We start from the raw sequence: 18,695 nt of genomic DNA on the forward strand, positions 1-18,695 counted from the left end.
TCCGGTCCTATCAGTTCATGGCAAATAGATGGAGAAACAGTGGAAACAGTGGCAGACTTTATTTTGGGGGGTGCCCAAATCACTGCATGGTGACTGCAGCCATGAAATTAAAAGACGCTTACTCCTTGGAAGAAAAGTTATGACCAACCTAGACAGCACATTACAAAGCAGAGACATTACTTTGCCAACAAAGGTCCGTCTAGTCAAGGCTATGGTTTTTCCAGTAGTCATATATGGATGTGAGAGTTGGACTATAAAGAGAAGAAGAATTGATGCTTTTGAACTGTGGTGTTGGAGAAGACTCTTGAGAGTCCCCTGGACTGCAAGGAGATCCAACCAGTCCATTCTAAGGGAGATCAGTCCTGGGTGTTCATTAGAAGGACTGATGTTGAAGCTGAAACTTCAATACTTTGGCCACCTGATGGGAAGGGAAGAGCTGACTCATTTGAAAAGACCCTGATGCTGGGAAAGATTGAAGGTGAGAGGAGAAGGGGACGACAGAGGATGAGACGGTTGGATGGCATCACCGGCTCAATGGACATGAGTTTGAGTAAACTCCGGGAGTTGGTGATGGACAGGGAGGCCTGGCGTGCTGAAGTCCATGGGGTCGCAAAGAGTCGGACACGACCGAGCGACTGAACTGAACTGAACTAAACCTAAGATTCGGGCGCTGGCTTGCCAGGGAAGCGGTCCTTGGCCCCGCACTTCGCTGACTGTGGCACTGGCGCCCCCTCCTGGCGCTGGAGGCTGCGCGTGGCGGCCCACCACCGAGCAGGCGGCGGCTAGAGAGGCCGGCTGGCCCCGGGCGCCGTAGCGGCACGGCCGCAGGGAACGCTCGCGGGGCGGGCCCCACGCCACTGATCTTGTAGCCATTTTAGGAGGAAACCAGGCTCGCTAGCCCCGGGCGAGGCTTCAATTTCGATAACTTTATTGGTGACTTTATCCGCGGAACAACCATCGCACCATTGGTCCCGGGAGGAGGGAGAGCATCGCGGGAGGTGATTGGGGTGGGGGCGCCCCTGGACCGTGAGCGCGGGGGATGCGGGGGAGTTCCCGAAAGGAGGTTTCTTGAGTAGCCGGCCTCTGGAGGGTTTGGGGGTTCCGGGTGTTCTTGGAGGCCAGAGAGGAAGAGGTCCCCCAGGCACGGCTTCCCTGGGGTGGGGATTCCCTAGCCCGGGTCCCCAGACGCAGGGGCGGGGCCGGGGGCTCCCCTGACAAGACTGCCGGGGTGTCCCTTGCCCCATGCTGTTCCCTACGGCAGGTGGCCCCCGACTCGAGCTGCACAGCCATGGGAAACACAACCAGCGATCGAGTGGCCGGGGAGCGCCACGGCGCCAAGGCTGCGCGCGCCGAGGGCGCCGGCGGCCATGCTCCGGGTAAGGAACATAAGATCATGGTGGGGAGCACCGACGACCCCAGCGTCTTCAGCCTGCCGGACTCCAAGGTGAGCGTCCCCACGCCCCCAGTTGGTGGCGGTCCTGCAGCAGGCTGGGTGTCAGGGCTCCTCCTCCCTCTTTTGTTTTTTTCTTACCACGCTGACCCGAATTAAGGCTTTTAGAATTAAAGGTTTTTTTCTGGGGACGGAGATACTGAGTGGTAATTCTTTTTGCGGTGCTGCCTCAAAATAGGATAGAGGCGGAGTTCTTGTTACTGGACTCCTCTGTTTGCCACATTTTTAGGATGAGGCCAACCGCCACCCCCACCCCCCCGCCCCCAACCTCCACCCTTGGTTCTCCTGACCGGCACGGGTTCCTCTTCTAGAGTATTGATGAATTTGTAGGTTGTGAAAAACTTCAGACTGTAGGTTACCTGAGTTGCTGACCATAGGCGGCAGTTTCTCACATTTGCCCTAAGGTAGGTAAGTGACTTACTTTTCCCTGAACACTTAAGCTACTTCTTTGTAAAGTCTCATTTTTGCCCTTCTAAGAGATCAGCACTTCAGATCCTCTTTCCCTTCGGCATGACTGTGAGCAACAACCCCTTGCTTATATGAATACTTTTTCCTAGTCTTGGGGATCAATAAAGGACATTATTTGGTTGACTGCTTAGTTTTCATCTCAAACTTCATAGTTGTGGCTGAGGTGCTTTTTTTCATGTCCAGCTACTTCTTAAGTGGGAGAGCAAATAAGTTTAGGATTTCTTCACTTCCCGGTAGTACTTCATATTACCAAGCTGAAAAGGGACAACCCGCAGTTTCCCTGAAGACCTGGCTGTCAGTCTAGGACTTTCAGGAAAGTGGCAACTCGTGTTCACCCTACAGAAAGATAGATGGAGCTGACAGCAATAAAATTACATCCGAATGTTTCTAATCACTTTTAGAGCTGTCTGCATTAAATACAGTAATTCCACCTGGTAGTCTGACTGGGATGAAGTAGAAAAACGGAGGGATTGAGGAGACTGGGGTGTGTTTGATGTTATCACTCATCCCTTGCCACACATCTGAGGTTTTATTTTATTTACTCTTGTAAATGTGTGTGTGTGTTAGTCATTCAGTCGTCTCAGACTCTTTGCAACCCCATGTCCATGGGATTCTCCAGGCAAGAATACTGAAGTGGGTTGCCATTCCCTTTCTAGGGGATTTTCCTGATTCAGGGATTGAGCCTGGGTCTCCTGAATTGCAGGCAGATGCTTTACCGTCTGAGTCACCAGGGTAAATAGAGAGTAATTTTGCTGGGTTGGTAATACATGAAATGTGGATTCTGTTTATTTTCTTGGATCCCAGTTGAAAACATAATCACAAAGAGAAGTGAAGGTGATTTCTTGGGGTTTCTTCTCTGTTCCTTTCTTGCTTCTTCCACTTTAGGACTTCTTCCTCAACACTTGGGCTGTCTCCCCAGCCATCTGAATTTACTTCTTCAAAGCTTTCTCAAGGTGATTGTATTTTTATCCATTTCCTACATTGATGACTCAGGATTTAAGTACTGTGTACTTGTCAAACTGTGACTGCAGTAATCGGTGTCCTGAATAAAAGCCAGGTTGCTCTGTCTGAAATGGAGCCTATTTTGGATCATTCTTTCCCTTACCTCAGTCTTGCCATTTGTGAAATAAGATTGGTTCAAATAATTCCCAAGGTCATTTCCAAATCTAAGATTTTACAGTTGCTCAGTCTATTCTGTTTCTTTCCTCAGTGTTTCACTTAAACAGTTTTCAATTGTAATTCTAGTTGTTTTGCCTCTTTTCCTGATGATTTTGCTATTTAACTTGGAGTAAACAATCTTCCTGCTTGTCAGCTGCACTGATGCCTACCACAGAAATATCATATCATATGTGGAAGGGCTTTCTTCCAAAGCTAGGCATATTAATAGTTTGTAGCTTTCAAATTCTAAAATAATAAAGCATACAAGTAAATGATAGAAACAGTGGCAGAAGGGCCTATATTGCTTCAAATGCCACCATTCTTCAGTGGACCAGTTCAATGGTTTTCAGTCCTATTTGCACATTAGACTTACCTGGGATTTATTTAAACATTTCATGGAAAACCTGAAACATTTTCCATATTTCAAAGTCAGGAGAGCAGTGTAATGAATCCTATATAACTGTCATCCAGTTTAAACAATGATCAAATCATGAATGAATTCATATCATCTATACCCCAATCCCCTCTACCCCCACCAATTATTTTTAAGCAAATCCAAGCCCATCATATCAAATATTACTTTATCTATAAGTATTTTAGGATGTATCTCTAATGATGAGATTTCTTTATTTATTTTCAACATTAAATTTTAGTATTATTGTCTGGGAAGCTTCTTAAAAATAGATTCCCAGGTCCTATATCTGAATCAGAATCTGAGGCATATGTAATTGTTAGGAATGTAAAAATTTCTATAATTCTAATCCAGACTGTCAAACGAGTTCATTGCTTTGAGAAAATGGAGATCAAGTTTTTCTCTTACGTCATTTCCTTATATAATGTGAAAGTTCCTTCAGTTCTCTTTGTTTACTAAGGATTATGTTGCCACTAACGTCTCATACTGTAGTTTTGAGGAATATTCAGAGACAGTATGGAAGGTATACTGCCTCAGCCATTTTGAAAGTAAAGCGCAAGTGAATAAACTAGTCTTTTTTTTTATCCCATATTATTTTATTTGGTATTAATAATATTTTGGCTTGATGCCATGAAGACTTATTACCAAAGTCATTTAAGCCACTCTAAAGTGTGGGTCAACAAACTTTTTCTGTAAAGGGCCATATAGTAAATATTTTAGACTTTGTGGCAGACCATACAGTCTCTGTCACTGATATTCAGTTCTGCCATTGCAGCATGAAAGCAGCTATAGAAAACGAGTAAGTGAATGAGTGTGGCTATTTTCCAGTAAAACTTTATTTATAAAAGCATCTGGCTCACTGGCCATAGTTTGCCAGTTTCTGTTCTAAAAGATGGTAATGAAAAGAAACTTGACTTAAGGAGTCAGTTTTCTTCTGCAACCCTACATACCTCATTTGATATTGGAACCACTTTTTTAAAGGAAACTGTGTTTTTGATCTGATGCTTCTTGTAGCTCCACAATTTTCATCCCTACTCCTGAAAGTTACTCATATAAGCCTGGCATAGATGAATAAGTAAGATTTCATAACTATTTCTCAAAATTTAGGAAACCAGTGATCTGATTTTTATATATTTAATGTCCTTTTATAACCTGTTAACTAAAGAGGAAATTATGAATTATTTAAGAATTTTAGTATCTCTAATTTCTGTTACAACTGATAATTGAGATGCTTATATTTACATATGAAAAATACATGGCTTAGGACTTCCTTGGTGGTCCAGTGATTAAAACTCTGTGCTTCCGCTGCAGGGGTGAGGGTTTGAATCCTTGGTTGGGGAACTAAGATCCTGCATGCTGCATGGCACAGCAAAAGAAAAAAAAATAGATGACTAACTTAATTATTTTTTGTAGAACTGTGCTTTATTATCATATTTTTTCTCTTAAGAGATAAGCATATCATGATTGTCTGCCTATGAGTTAATCTGGTAACAGGAAGTAAGATTTTTTGTTTGTTTGTATTTTAAGGGAAATCCTAAGGCTCTGAAAGGATGAGTGATTCATGCAGACTCAGAAATTAAGCTATGATTTGGGCAGACTTTGAGCATAAGCCATTTGACCATTTGGGTCCTAGATGAGTTTCTTTTCTATAGTTTTGTTCAAAATTTGATGTAGTTGCTCATTTCAAGACTTATTAATCCTTATCAGAAATGTAGCACCCCTTTCTGCCCTAAGGAGGAGAGTGACCTTTTCAGAATTCCAGGGTCACAATTTAGGGATGACCTAATCCTTCTTACAGCTCCCTGGGGACAAAGAGTTTGTATCATGGCAGCAGGATTTGGAGGACTCCGTAAAGCCCACACAGCAGGCCCGGCCCACTGTTATCCGCTGGTCTGAAGGAGGCAAGGAGGTCTTCATCTCTGGGTCCTTCAACAATTGGAGCACCAAGATTCCACTGATTAAGAGGTGAAGACAAGTGTCTTGGTTGAGTCTGCTGGGTCCAGAAGTAGAGACCCAATTTCCTTTCTCAGGAGAGAGACTTGGCTGGACTACTCCTCTCCACCTGCTAGGGACTTTCTCTAGAACATTTTTTGTGACCAGTAACTGTATCTGTGACATTTTTTTTAACCTTATAGTGAGTCAGAGATGTTTTACCACTTAGAATGTCATTGCCTCAAAGGGACTTATAACAGTTTTGTAGGTATGTTCTTTAGCATTGTGTTAATAGAAGTCCTTTCTATGCTTGTGGGAAGTCTCCCGTAACTGCCTGAGTCCAGTTGCCCTGACTTCTGCACGAAAACAAAACACGTTGTAAAGTTCTAGGTAGTAGTGTTATTTGTTGCTTGCAGAGCAACAATGAGTTATGTAACTGACTACGGCCCTTTGTATGTAGGTAATTTTCTAGAAAATGCTCACCAAAATGTGGCAAGAGTACCTTGAGGCACTTCTTATCCTGAACCTACTCGCTATCTTTTTTACACTCCTGAGGGATCTGTTCTGCTGAAGCAAAATAGTTGTACTAAGGTGAAACATTCTGGGGGATTAATATCTTTATTGTTCTTTTCCAGATATTAGTTAAAAATTAAAGTTATTAGGAGGGATAGCAAATACATGCTCAAGGGGATATAGAAAAGGAGAATGGGTTTATAAATTATTTTTTACTCCAGGGGGTGCAATCACTTAGGAATATGGGAGATCACTGGTATGATACTGTGATTGCCTCATGGCTTTTACATTTATCTTCTGTCTTCTAATAAGAATTTAGCCTGTTTAACTTTCTGTTTTCTTCTGTAGCCATAATGACTTTGTTGCCATCCTGGACCTCCCTGAGGGAGAGCACCAGTACAAGTTTTTTGTGGATGGACAGTGGGTTCATGATCCATCAGAGGTAAGACCTTGACCTCCAAGGGTAACCACTGGCTTAATAGTCTCCTTTTAGCTATTATTCCACTGGGTGTCAAATATCATTGCTGTTGGATTTCCCTGTTGATAAAAGATGGTGGTGCTAAGTATAATCCCTTCTAAAAAGAGGAGAGTTGAACGGATGAGATGTATTTGAAATGGGGATTCATGAATTTTCTTTTTTCCATTCACTGTTTCAGCCTGTGGTTACCAGTCAGCTTGGCACAATTAACAATTTGATCCATGTCAAGAAATCTGATTTTGAGGTGTTTGATGCTTTAAAGCTAGATTCAATGGAAAGCTCAGAGACATCTTGTCGAGGTAATTTTGTAGTATTTGCTCTTTCTTGATCTTTCCTTTCTTATAATGCATGTTTCTTCCCAAGAGTGGTTTTTGATTTTTTCATTTTCGATTTAGGAATCTTCCAAATTGTATGTATGTTTCTCCTATAAACATTTAGGTCATATTCTCTGAGAATGAAATCTGTGTAATGTATTTGATTTCACAGTAAGTGAAAGTAAATATATTTGATCTACATTAAATTTACATTGTAACCCAACACACACATCACACAAACCAGTAACATGTCTTGCACTATAATGTTTGCCTTTATTACATGTAAAGCACTTTATTTTCTACTTTATTCTTCTTTTTATAAATGACTAATGTGCTGTGATCTATAGTTTAAAAAGCTATTTCTAATAATTTTTCAGTTTTTTCATTGACCTTTGATAGTATCAACTAGCAGGAGCTACTTATGTCTCCTTTGCCTTGTTTAGCTGCCTCAACTTAATCCTGCCAGATTGATAGCTTAGTTGGCAGTTGTATATTTAATAGGCCCTACACATATGGCAGTCTTTGGGGAAAAAAGAGTTATAAAAACCTCAAATTTCTTTTGTGTGTATGTTAACTGAGATTTTTAAGTTTTGGGTTAAAGAAAAAATCCTCGATAGAGGAATAGACCTATATCCTTCTGTTTCTCCCAGTATTTTTTCCAAGGCCTTCATCTCTACTTACATTGGCTATAACACCAGAAAAGTGATTTGCCGTCCACATTCACAGTTACCAGTTTTGTTACTTTACAGTAAAGACTGTGAGTGTCTAAAGAACTGTGTTCCCAGTAAGCAAACTTCTCCCTTTTGAGTTCAAAACCTGCCTCTGCTACTAACTAGCTTTCCCATTATGTGTAAGTCCTTCAGCATTTTTAGTTTTCAAAGTTTCTTATCAGTAAAATCAAAGGTTTAAGCTCTCAGTGATTCTCAGCTGAGGAGACACAGTGCCTAAGTGAGACATATTAGAATCTCAGGACACAAGGGTAGCTTATACAGAATAATTTCTAAGAGAATAATCAATAGTATAATATTGTCTGCTTAGAAAAATTACAGATATTGTTTTCATTATAAAAGGTCAGAAAGTAAGGCTGGACATTGTTCTTAACTGGTGGGGTAGAGATTAAAGAGAGATTAAAAAATACCAAATTAAATGTCAAGGCCACTATGACTAAATTTTTGCATTATATGATTCTAACAAAGCAACCAGTGAATAATAGACATATAATCATAATTATATAGAGAGAAGACTAGCGTACTGTTGATATTCTTCCTTTCCTTCTTTCACCCAATTTCCTGATCCTCTGAGGTAAGGTTTAGAATACATTTTATTAGGAATCTTGAGCTTTAATCTGCACTCAGTGACCATCTTGCCATGTATGTGACTTTAGCTAAATGACTTTACCATTTTTTTTTTTTTAATGAAAAGGGAAAAAATACTGTTCTGTGTACTTGCCAAGAGTAATTTTGTAGTTCACATGACAAAATAACAGAGTACTTTGAAAAGTGTCAAGTTCTATATGTTTTTAAGATACTGTTTAATATAACAGTATTTTTGCTACTCTTCTTTTGCCCCACATATAATTGAATTCTGTGTCCTTATGTTGAATTGGTTTAAAAATCTTTCTTACTAGGAACTGTAAAAAATATTAGGCAAAAACTTATAGTTCTCCTCATTTTTGTGTATTTCTGTTCTTATCTGTATATACTTTTCCCATTTTTTAAAGATTTAATTTCACATGCCATAAAATTCACTCTTTTAAGGTGTATAATTAGATAATTTTTAGTGTATTCACTGAGTTGTGCAACCATTATCACTATCTCATTCCAGACCATTTTAATCACCCCCAAAAGAAACTGCATTCCCATTAGCAGTTACTTACCATTCCTTGCTTCTCTCCACCTCTGGCATCCCTAAATTATTTTGTGTCTCTATGGATTTTCCTATTTTGGACATTTCGTATAAATGGGATTATACACTTTGTGGTCTTTTGCCTGTGGCTTCTTTAACTTAGCATAATGTTTTGAGGGCTCATCCATGTTTTAATATGTTAAGTACTTCATTCCTTACGACTGAATTAAATTCCATTGTATGGGTATACCATTTTGTTGATCCATTCATTTAGCTGATGACACTTGGACTGTTTCCACTTTTTGTATGTTACAAATGATGATGTTATAAACATTTATGTTCAAGTTCTTTTGTGGACATCTGTTTTCATTTCTCTTGGGTATGTATATGCCCAGGAGTATAATTGCGGGTCCACTGGTAACTTTGTGCTTAACTTCTGGAGGAACTGCTGGACTGTTTTCCAGAGTGGCTGCACCATTTTGCATTCCAACCAGCAATGGGAATAGTACAAAGGTTCTCATTTCTCCACATCATCGCCAATAATTATTATTGTCTGTCTTTTTTTATTATAGCCAAATTAATGAGTGTGATGTGGTATCTTATGGTTTTAACTTGTATTTCCCTAATGACTACTACATTGTTAGTCGTTTTTCCTCGTTGTTACAGTCATTGTAGTATCAATAGTCCTAGAGTTTATAACCTTTATTGTTGCTTGGGTGGGAAAAAGAAAAATCTAATATTTTCATGTTGTTTAATAGTTTTTAAGGCATTGTCACATCTGTTGTCTCATTTGATTCCTATAAAAACACTGTGAAATAGGGCAGAAATTGTTTTCATTTTATGAATGAAGAAACTGACTATAGTAGAGAGATTTGTCCCAAGTCATACAGTTGATAAATGGAGTAGCTCTCCCCTGAACCTACATCCTTATCTCTTCCCCTATCCTCCACATCATGTTGCCATGAAGAACCTCATGGTTTATGTTCAGGATGACCCAGACTTTTTCTTTGCCTTATAGTTATAGACTCAACAAATCACAAGTTAATGATCCTTGACTTCTACCATATTTAATATTACCTGCCATGTATTGACAGTTTTTTCATGCATCTTTACTAGCTGTCCAACTTTCCTTTATATTTGAATAAATATCTTCCAGACCTTTCCAGCTCACCCCCAGGGCCTTATGGTCAAGAAATGTATGTGTTTCGATCAGAGGAGAGATTTAAATCCCCACCCATCCTGCCTCCTCACCTTCTCCAAGTTATTCTTAACAAGGACACTAACATATCTGTGAGTATTCTAAAAATATTGCTGGGGCATCTGAGGGTTACTAGGATCATTTGAGCCAAAGTGTAGTAATCTTAGAGGTTGGGATTATTACAAAGGTCTGTTGAATATGAATCATGTATGTATCAATAGCATTACAGGTTCCTTTTTCCAGGGCTGTGTTGTGACTTTTCCAAGTACTGATATCAAAATTCTTAGTTTTCTTCTGGTCCTAATGTATCAGCTCAGAGCTGTGGATTGCTAGAAACAGTTTCTAAGACTTTTATTCCAACATAAAATAAGAAGTATGTATCATTTGGCAATATCCAAAAGAAGCATATTTTTCATATAATTTATATTTCTAATTTATATTTCAATTCACTTGATTCCCACTAAGATTATTTTTGCATCTTAACACAAACCTTCCATATGTGTTGTGGGTAAGGTCTATTAAAAAGAGGATGAATAGATACTGAAGCTTAGAGTTTCTGCCCTGGACTCAGAATTTTTGTGATTTTCTGTGATGAGAATATATTATTGATGTATACTAGAATAAGTGAATTATTTAAAAAAAAATAATACCTTCTAGTTTTGAGTTTCTCAACAGTTCCAAAGATCTTTGAGGAAGAATAAACTGTTTGGTTTAAGATTGTACATTTAACCCCATGTAGTCTTTTTTTTTTTTTTAAACAGTGTGACCCAGCCTTGCTCCCCGAGCCCAATCATGTTATGCTGAACCATCTCTATGCATTGTCCATTAAGGTAAATGGTGGGCCTGCTTCTTCACATAGCTCCCAAAAACAGGAGGGCAGGAGTTGAACACATGTTCTCTAGTGGTTTGCTGAAGCTGGCAGTAATGGTCCAGTTATAGGAGAAGAACTTTCTTTTTTTTAACCAAAGGGTGAGTTTGTTTATTCTAAATCTTAGTCTTGATATCTGAGTTCTGGCTAGCTGAATTGCCCTGTGATTAAATGGACTTTTTGTTTCTTGGTTTCTTTTTGGGTAGCTATAACCTTTGCACCACCTACTTAATTAAGTGTGAGTTCATAGCAAGTACTAGGATTTCATTTGCAGAAAAAACAAGTTTACTTTCCAGTTCAAAGAATGCTTAAATCTGATATTAAGGCCTCCAGTGTTTAAAGGTGGACATGAACTGCTTTAAGGTGCCTGAGTCGTATATACGCCAGTGCTTGCATCTTTCCTATACACTACTCAAAGGAGAAACGTGACCAGACTTGCCCTGTGCACCGCCAACCCCACCCCCACCCCGGCGCTCCCCCGCTGTTAGAATGCTTCTTGGTTTCTTAGAATGTTTCTTGATTTCTCTGCTGCTTTAGATTCTGGATTGAAAATATCTGTTCAGTCCTGTAATGTCTTTGTGGTCTGGCTATTGGGATATTTTATATAGTTCTGTAGTTACCAAACTAAACTGAGCATCAACAGAATTATTTGGGGGAAGTTTGTGAAAATACAGATTCAGAAGCTCTATCCCCATGGATTCTGAATAAGTGCATCTAGGATGGGCCTCAGTAATTTTTTTGAGTTGCTTATGTTTCTTAGATATGTAGCCAGATTAGGGAAATCACTGATACAGCTGTCTGTAACAGATTACAAGGTACTTTTATACTATTGAATTTAATTTTCCTAATAAGCTTGTGAGATAAGTATTATTTTTAACTCCTGTTTTAGAGATAAAGAAACTAAGGCTAAGAGAAGGTCATATTGCCAGTAAGGACCAGAGAGAGGACTGAGGTCCTGTCCTATCCTCATTCCATGTTCTTTCCTTGAGATTATGGTGCTGGTTTTTCCAAGTAGGTCTTTTTGTCACCTGCTCCTCATTTCTACCAAACTCTTTCTGGAGTTAAATTTTTTACCTGCCTTGCTGCTGTCATGTTTAGGCTGTGATCTGTATACTGTGGTCACAGAATGTCAATCTGGTAAGTATTCATTGTGGATGATACCTATCCCTGGTTCTCTCAAAATAGTTTAAGCTGTTTGGAATTGCTTCATTGGATGGAGTGTCTTTCCAAGGAGAATTTTAGGGTCTACTTTGTTCAAGGATAGAAGATGATTCCTGAGTCCCCTCTTGATCAGAGAGGATGTTTTTTAAGTCCAGCCCTAGATACTCAATGGAAATTAGACCTGTTTTGGGGCTTGGAAATGGTTTTTCAAAAGGATCACTGCTGTGATCCTTCTCATTGCTTTTAAGACTTCCTTCTAGAAACAGATGTCACAATATTTCTTTTTTTTCCATGATAGTTTTAAGCCCAATATTTGAATTTGAGGTGGAAAAGGAAGTGAGGTAGAACACTAATATTTCTTTAGCACCTATTTTCTGTCAGTTTCTGTGTCAGATATTTTCAGGTAATCATTAGAGCCATCTTAATGGTGGGTATTAACCTTTGTAATGATGAGGAAAAAAGACTTGGAGATAGGAGTCGGACACAGCTTAGCACCTGAACAACACTCAGGGTCACAGAGTGTAACAGTAGGTGTCAGGATCAAAACAAATTGATTTGACTCCCAAACCACCTTTTTTTAAATAATATCAAAGTAACTCTGTTTAAAGTGAGCAACTGTGAGGTATTAATGGCTGGGAACTAGTGAATTAACTGCATGTGTTTATTTCCCTTGCAGGACAGTGTGATGGTCCTTAGTGCAACCCATCGCTACAAGAAGAAGTATGTCACTACTCTTCTGTACAAGCCCATCTGAGGGATCCCTTCCTGCCTCCCAGGATTCAGGAGAAGCATCTCCCTTGCCTTTCTGGACTGGACCAGTCTTAGCTGGGACTGGAAGGCTGATTTGCTTTGAGGCTAATATGTGTTTCAGTGCCTGAGTAGGATGCTCTGCTTTTGCATTTGATTGCAGATGAGAGCTTTATGAGTTTATGGAATTTATTTTAACACTATATATATATATATATATACATATGAAGGGAAAGTTAATGGAAGCCTCCTAGCTAGATGTAGTCTCCCTGCCTATGGGAACTCACCAAGACCTGTTTGGGAGAGCTTCAGGAAGAGCCATTACAGGAATATTTTTTCCTAAAGTGAATGAAGAACAAACTCTCAGGATCCTTGTTGGGTGGAGATTCTATCACTGCTACTACCTTGGCTCTCCAAGGAATGGACTTGTGCCAGACTGCTGCCCTACTTACAGCTGCCTCTTTGCAGGAACAGCTTTTCTTGCATGGGTTCTCTGTATTCCCAGAGAATGTGGCACAATCTGTGCTTTTTTAAATGATACCAGATGCCCCATAAGAACCCTTTTCCCTTTCATTTCACATTCTTGCTTTGTTAGCCTCCTTCAAATCCTATACCTGACCCTTCCTAGCACAGAATTTAGTAGGTAAGTGACCCCTTTCAAAGGCTTTGTGAGACCTGACCCACCTCACAGACTAGGGCTGCCAGAATGTCTCCTTTTTTAAGCCAGCACAGGCCCATGACACTTTGTTACCACTTACCTTAACTTCTACTGAAGAAACTGGCTTAGTATGATATGAAAGGCAGAATGCAGAAGGTCCGTTTTCTTGTTTTGGTTTGGTGCCACAGTTAAGGCTGTATTGGCACATTCCCATACTTTTTCCCACCTGGTTTGGCCCTGCTTCCATGTTTTCTTTCACAGACAGCTTTGAAGGTAAGAGTAAAACTAGTAAAAACTTTCATGTCTTTTGTCCTTGGAAGATTTTTATGTGCCTACATTTTTCTTTTCTCCAAAAAATGCCTTTTCATTGGTGTAAAGAGACTGCTTTTGGAGAACTTAAGCTTTTGATAAATAGCTCACTATTTTCTTTAGCCCTCTACAATCGTACATTAATGAGGCTGACTCTGTGTACATCATTACAATAAACACTGTTCTAGATACAGGCCCGTTCAGGCTCATCTTGTGCACCTAAAAGTTTCCTTAAACTTAAAGATTCATTACGCCAAGAAGCAAGACATTACCCTTGGTAGTCTCAGCAATGAAAAGTATTGCTTTCATGTGCTAAATGCTAACAGTCATCTTGCTCTTCTGTATCTTTTCCCAAAAAGTGTTTGATGATGAAGAGGGGTCAGTGATTTCCATTTGTGGAGTAAAAAGTTTCTATTCAATCCACTCTTGAGATTCAGAGATAAGATATTTTTCCCTAAGTTTCTGTGGCTCTTGCATTACAAATAAATGCAAGCCAAACATTCAGTACCGAAGGAGGCCAGATTTGATGCTTGAGAGGCTCCTTGAGATGAGCCCAGTCCCACTGAAAGGGCACCCACATGTCAATTAGCTACCTCCTCTCTTTCCCATGTAAAGCTGATGACATAGTTGTCTTTGGGTATGTAGAACTCTTAGATCATCTGTGTGAGCAGTATGGTATGGGATTGCTGTCTTGCTGAGAATGCAAATTGCTAAGTGCTTTGGTGGTTAATTGCTGAGAGTAAATACTACTCTAGCCATTCGAGGCCACTATCTACAGCAAAATGCTTTTGTGGAGAACGTTTTATAGTTCTAGTCACATTTAGAATGGTGTGCCATTCTAAAATTCTGTTAGAACCAACTGTCAGGATCTACACTGTCTCCAGTTATACTAAAATTTTGTATTTTTCTAATACCCAGTAAACAAGTGAGTCACTTAGGATTTAAAGTCTTGCTTGCTACATGGAAGGTTTTGTTGTACTTATATGTCTTGTCAGCGGTATTATCATGTAATCATCCATGTGTTCATGTATTAAAATTTCTGTTCTGCACAGATATATCATTAGCATGGGGTAGGAAAAAAGATGCCTCCCATTTTTCTCAGGCCAGAGGCTTCTATGAAATGAATGGGTCTGTCTTCAGCAACAGCAGGCTTTGGTGTTGGTGACCTTCCAATCTTTCTAATCTGGAAATGTGCAGAAGGTGTCAGTTTTCCAAATTCTGAGGTAATCAATCTTTCAGCCAGATATGAAATTGGAGCCTACCAGCAGTTTTGGAAAGGGACAAATAAGAGGAATTGGATGATGACTTATGCAGCCCTGTCCCTTCTCTGTGCTGCTGATAACATCCCATGGCCTTGATAATTCCTATCATACTCTCCTCAGTCTGCCTCCAAGAAACTGTTCTAGGCTGAAAGGGAAGGAGGAAAGTACCCCAAAGTACAGCTCACTCATTCTTTTATATTGGTTAAAGGGATAGTTTATTTTCTGCAGAAGAATTTGACAGAGTTTGAAAATGAATAAAGAGTAAAAAATTGGGTTTTTTTGTTTGTTTGCTTGGTTGGTTGGTTAGCTTTTGCCTATAAGAGTTTCACAGAGTCAATAAGTAAGAATGTAACTCTTTGAGGGGGCTGACTATTAAAGAACTGTATCATGGTATAGGAGTTGTGGGAAGCAGAGTAACTGAGCCGAGGACTGATACTAGGAAAATTAAGGCTTAAGTAACCCAGAACTAGAAATACCCTTTTTAAAATTAATTCAGACACATCCTGGTGTCTTTGGATCCCATTGTATAGAATTTGTCATATAAAAAAATCTTCCCTTTGTCTCTTGTTTCTGTTTTCTACACTTTGTTCTATATTGTGCTTTAACTTCATGTGTCAGGCAAACTTTACAAGGGTCTAAAGTCAAAGGTTACCTAAAGCAAATATTAGTCATCTTGCTGTTAAGGAAGATGTGTCATGGAAGGAAGAGCATCTGTGTCAGGATTATTAGCTTGCTTTAAGATTAGAGTTGAATGGGATTTAATCACTAGGCAAAACCCCTGAAGGGTATCTGGCCTCAAGAGTGTTGGCTTAAAAAAAAAAAAAGCTTATATATGGTAGAGAAACCCTATAAAAGAATTCAAGAGAAGTGTCTGACAGGATCCTATAAACCCAGGCCCAGTCACTTCACTCTGATTATTTCTAGTCTCTCTTACCTAATGGATCTGAGATAAAAAAATTTTTTGAAAAGTGTTGGTACTCTATGTATGCTGCTAAAATGAAGTTAAGAAAGAAGTTTTACTTCTAGGCTGGGCTTATATTAGTCTGGGTATAAATGAAGGAGACATATTAACGATAGACTCCCCTGCTTTTAATTGAGGAAATAGGGCTTTTAAATTTTTGACCTCAACTAAAAATTATATGCAATAGTCTTTGTTTGAGTATGTTTGCAGTATGTTCTATTCTCAGAGATCTCTAAATCTTCACGTTCTAGTGATTTGGGGCATAGACTTAAGAGCAGATACACCATTGGTTCCTGCATTATTATGACTCATTGTTAAAGCTGAGCCCTTGCTGTCTTTTACTAGGAACTGCTGACTCTAGTTACCCATGGGATGGAGGACCTGGGAGGGATAGGAGTTAGGGTCTTTTAAAACTCTGGATTTAGCATTTGTCTCTCCTTAAGCACCAGTCACAATTGGAGGTTGAAGGGCTGTCATTTCTGCAATGAACTGGAACTTTCAGAATAAAAAGGCCAAATCTTTAAAAATTATAAGAAAAGCAGAGGAAAAGGCTCTAAGAGTCTGTTAACTTAAGAAATCCAGTTCTTGGCAATGGAATCCCTCCAGGATTCAAATTTGGGCTTTGTCTTGATTTGCTTTACTCAGTTGTGCTTTGAATTGAATAAATTATTTAAAAGTTAAATTTTGTATTAGTTCTAACGTGAGTGGAGTTGAATTTTATGTAGCACAGTGCTTTTGCAGTATGATTGGTGTGAAATACTGAATATTTTGTGGATTTTGTAGTCAGGTTAAATGACTGAGGAGTACCTACCCTAAGTATTACGTACTGGTCATCTTAACTTCTTTTCTGTTCCCATCTACAGAACACCTACCCAGGTTGTGGTTTTAGAGCAGCCAAAGCTCACTAATGTTGATTAGTTCTAATCTCCACACTGGCCTCATATGTGAAACTTGCTTAAATTTTGGTAAATTTTAGAATGTTGGTTGTTACTTCACCAAAGCATTTTGAATGAATACAGCTCTGTTATAAAGGGGGAATAAGACTATAATTTGAAGGGAATTAAATATGGATTAAAGGATATCAGTCCTCCTTTAAATGGTGCTTTTTGTAATCTTTAGTGCTGAGGGACAAAGCTGCTTTTCAATATTTCACAAAGGAGTGGCTTACAAGAATGGATTTTAAAGCTTTTCTCCAAATGTAATTTGTCACTGGATTCTGACATGTGTCTGAAAATTCTGTGATGTAACACATACTGAAATGTGAGTTTTTTCCCCATAAAACTGTTGAATAAAAGTATTATACAGCAATAATATTTGAGTTCTTCATCAGTTACTGATTGTACCATCAAGATGTATCCGTCCAGGTAGCCTCAGGACCTAAAGAATGTAAATTGCCACATGGATATTTTTAAATAGAAATGTAATAGGTATATGGGACACATGATATCATTCCTCTTCTTTTTGATGGAAGGAATGATGCTAAAGCTGAAACTCCAGTACTTTGGCCACCTCATGCGAAGAGTTGATTCATTGGGAAAAAACCCTGATGCTGGGAGGGATTGGGGGCAGGAGGAGAAGGGGACGACAGAGGATGAGATGGCTGGATGGCATCACTGACTCGATGGACGTGAGGCTGAGTGAACTCCGGGAGTTGGTGATGGACAGGGAGGCCTGGCGTGCTGCAATTCATGGGGTCACAAAGAATTGGACATGACTGAGCGACTGATCTGATCTGATCTGATCTGCCAACATTAACTGCTGCTGCTGCTGCTAAGTCGCTTCAGTCGTGTCCGACTCTGTGCGACCCCATAGACAGCAGCCCCGCCATCCCTGGGATTCTCCAGGCAAGAACACTGGAGTGGGTTGCCATTTCCTCCTCCAATGCATGAAAGTGAAAAGTGAAAGTGAAGTTGCTCAGTTGTGTCCGACTCTTCGCAACCCCATGGACTGCAGCCTACCAGGCTCCTCCGTCCATGGGATTTTCCAGGCAAGAGTACTGGAGTGGGTTGCCATTGCCATCTCCAACCAACATTAACTAGAGGAATGCAAACTCTGATTTGAGTTTTAGCACTTTCTGTAAACTGCACACTTAGCTATCATCCTGTCCTGGATTAGCCTAATGGTTTTCATCCCTGGCCACACATTAATATTACCTGTTCAGATGCTATAAAAATACTGATGCTCAGCCTACTACTTTGTTGTTTAGTTGCTATGTCGGGTCTGACTCTTTTGTGGTCCCATGGACTGCAGCCCACTAGGCTCCTCTGTTCATGGAATTTCCTAGGCAAGAAAAATGGAGTGGGTTCCCATTTCCTTCTCCAGGGGGATCTTCCCGACTCAGGGACCAAACTTGTGTCTCCTGCATTGGCAGGCAGGTTCTTTACCACTGAGGCACCGGAAAAAAGTGAAAATGTTAGTTGCTCAGTCGTGTCCGACTCTTTGTGACCCCATGGACATAGACCGCCAGGTTCATCTATTCATGGAATTCTCCAGCCAAGAATACTGGAGTGGGTAGCCAGTCCCTTCTCCAGGGGATCTTCCCAACCCAGGGATCGAACCCAGGTCCCCTGCATTGCAGGCAGATTCTTTACTGTCTGAGCCATGAGGGAAGCCCCTAAACACCAATTAAATGAAAATCTCTTCCATGGGGTCCAAGTATCTATATTTTTTAAGCTCTCCAGATGATTCTAACATATATTCAGAAATGAGAACCATTATCCTGGAACTTCCCTACTTATTCTTTCTCTGTCAGATATGTACTTGTATGTGAAAGCAGGTTATATACTGACAGCAATCACTTCCCTCAGATGGCTTTGCCCAGGGCCATGATTATAATATCCTTATTATTTTCCATCCCTTTATTTCATGGCATTTTTATGTAGCTAGCATCTGGACTTTTCTTCAAAGAACACAATCAGGCTACTCTGTATTTGCTGCTCTGAAGTCATCTGAGTTAAATTT

At 39.8% G+C, this 18,695-nt stretch overlaps 1 protein-coding gene across 1 annotated transcript; it reads left to right on the plus strand.

Moving 5' to 3' along the window:
• Positions 1–841: 841 nt before the first annotated feature.
• Positions 842–14,294, plus strand: PRKAB2 (protein kinase AMP-activated non-catalytic subunit beta 2). Its single transcript, XM_055584573.1, has 8 exons — positions 842–998; positions 1,262–1,444; positions 5,287–5,453; positions 6,282–6,375; positions 6,590–6,710; positions 9,727–9,860; positions 10,530–10,598; positions 12,474–14,294. The coding sequence occupies exons 2-8, from the start codon at positions 1,289–1,291 to the stop codon at positions 12,549–12,551; spliced, it is 819 nt and encodes a 272-aa protein (XP_055440548.1). The 5' UTR covers positions 842–998; positions 1,262–1,288; the 3' UTR covers positions 12,552–14,294.
• The last annotated feature ends 4,401 nt before the right edge of the window (positions 14,295–18,695 follow it).

The sequence above is a fragment of the Bubalus kerabau genome, chromosome 6, assembly GCF_029407905.1.
Source record: "Bubalus kerabau isolate K-KA32 ecotype Philippines breed swamp buffalo chromosome 6, PCC_UOA_SB_1v2, whole genome shotgun sequence".
NCBI classification, from domain to species: domain Eukaryota; kingdom Metazoa; phylum Chordata; class Mammalia; order Artiodactyla; family Bovidae; genus Bubalus; species Bubalus kerabau.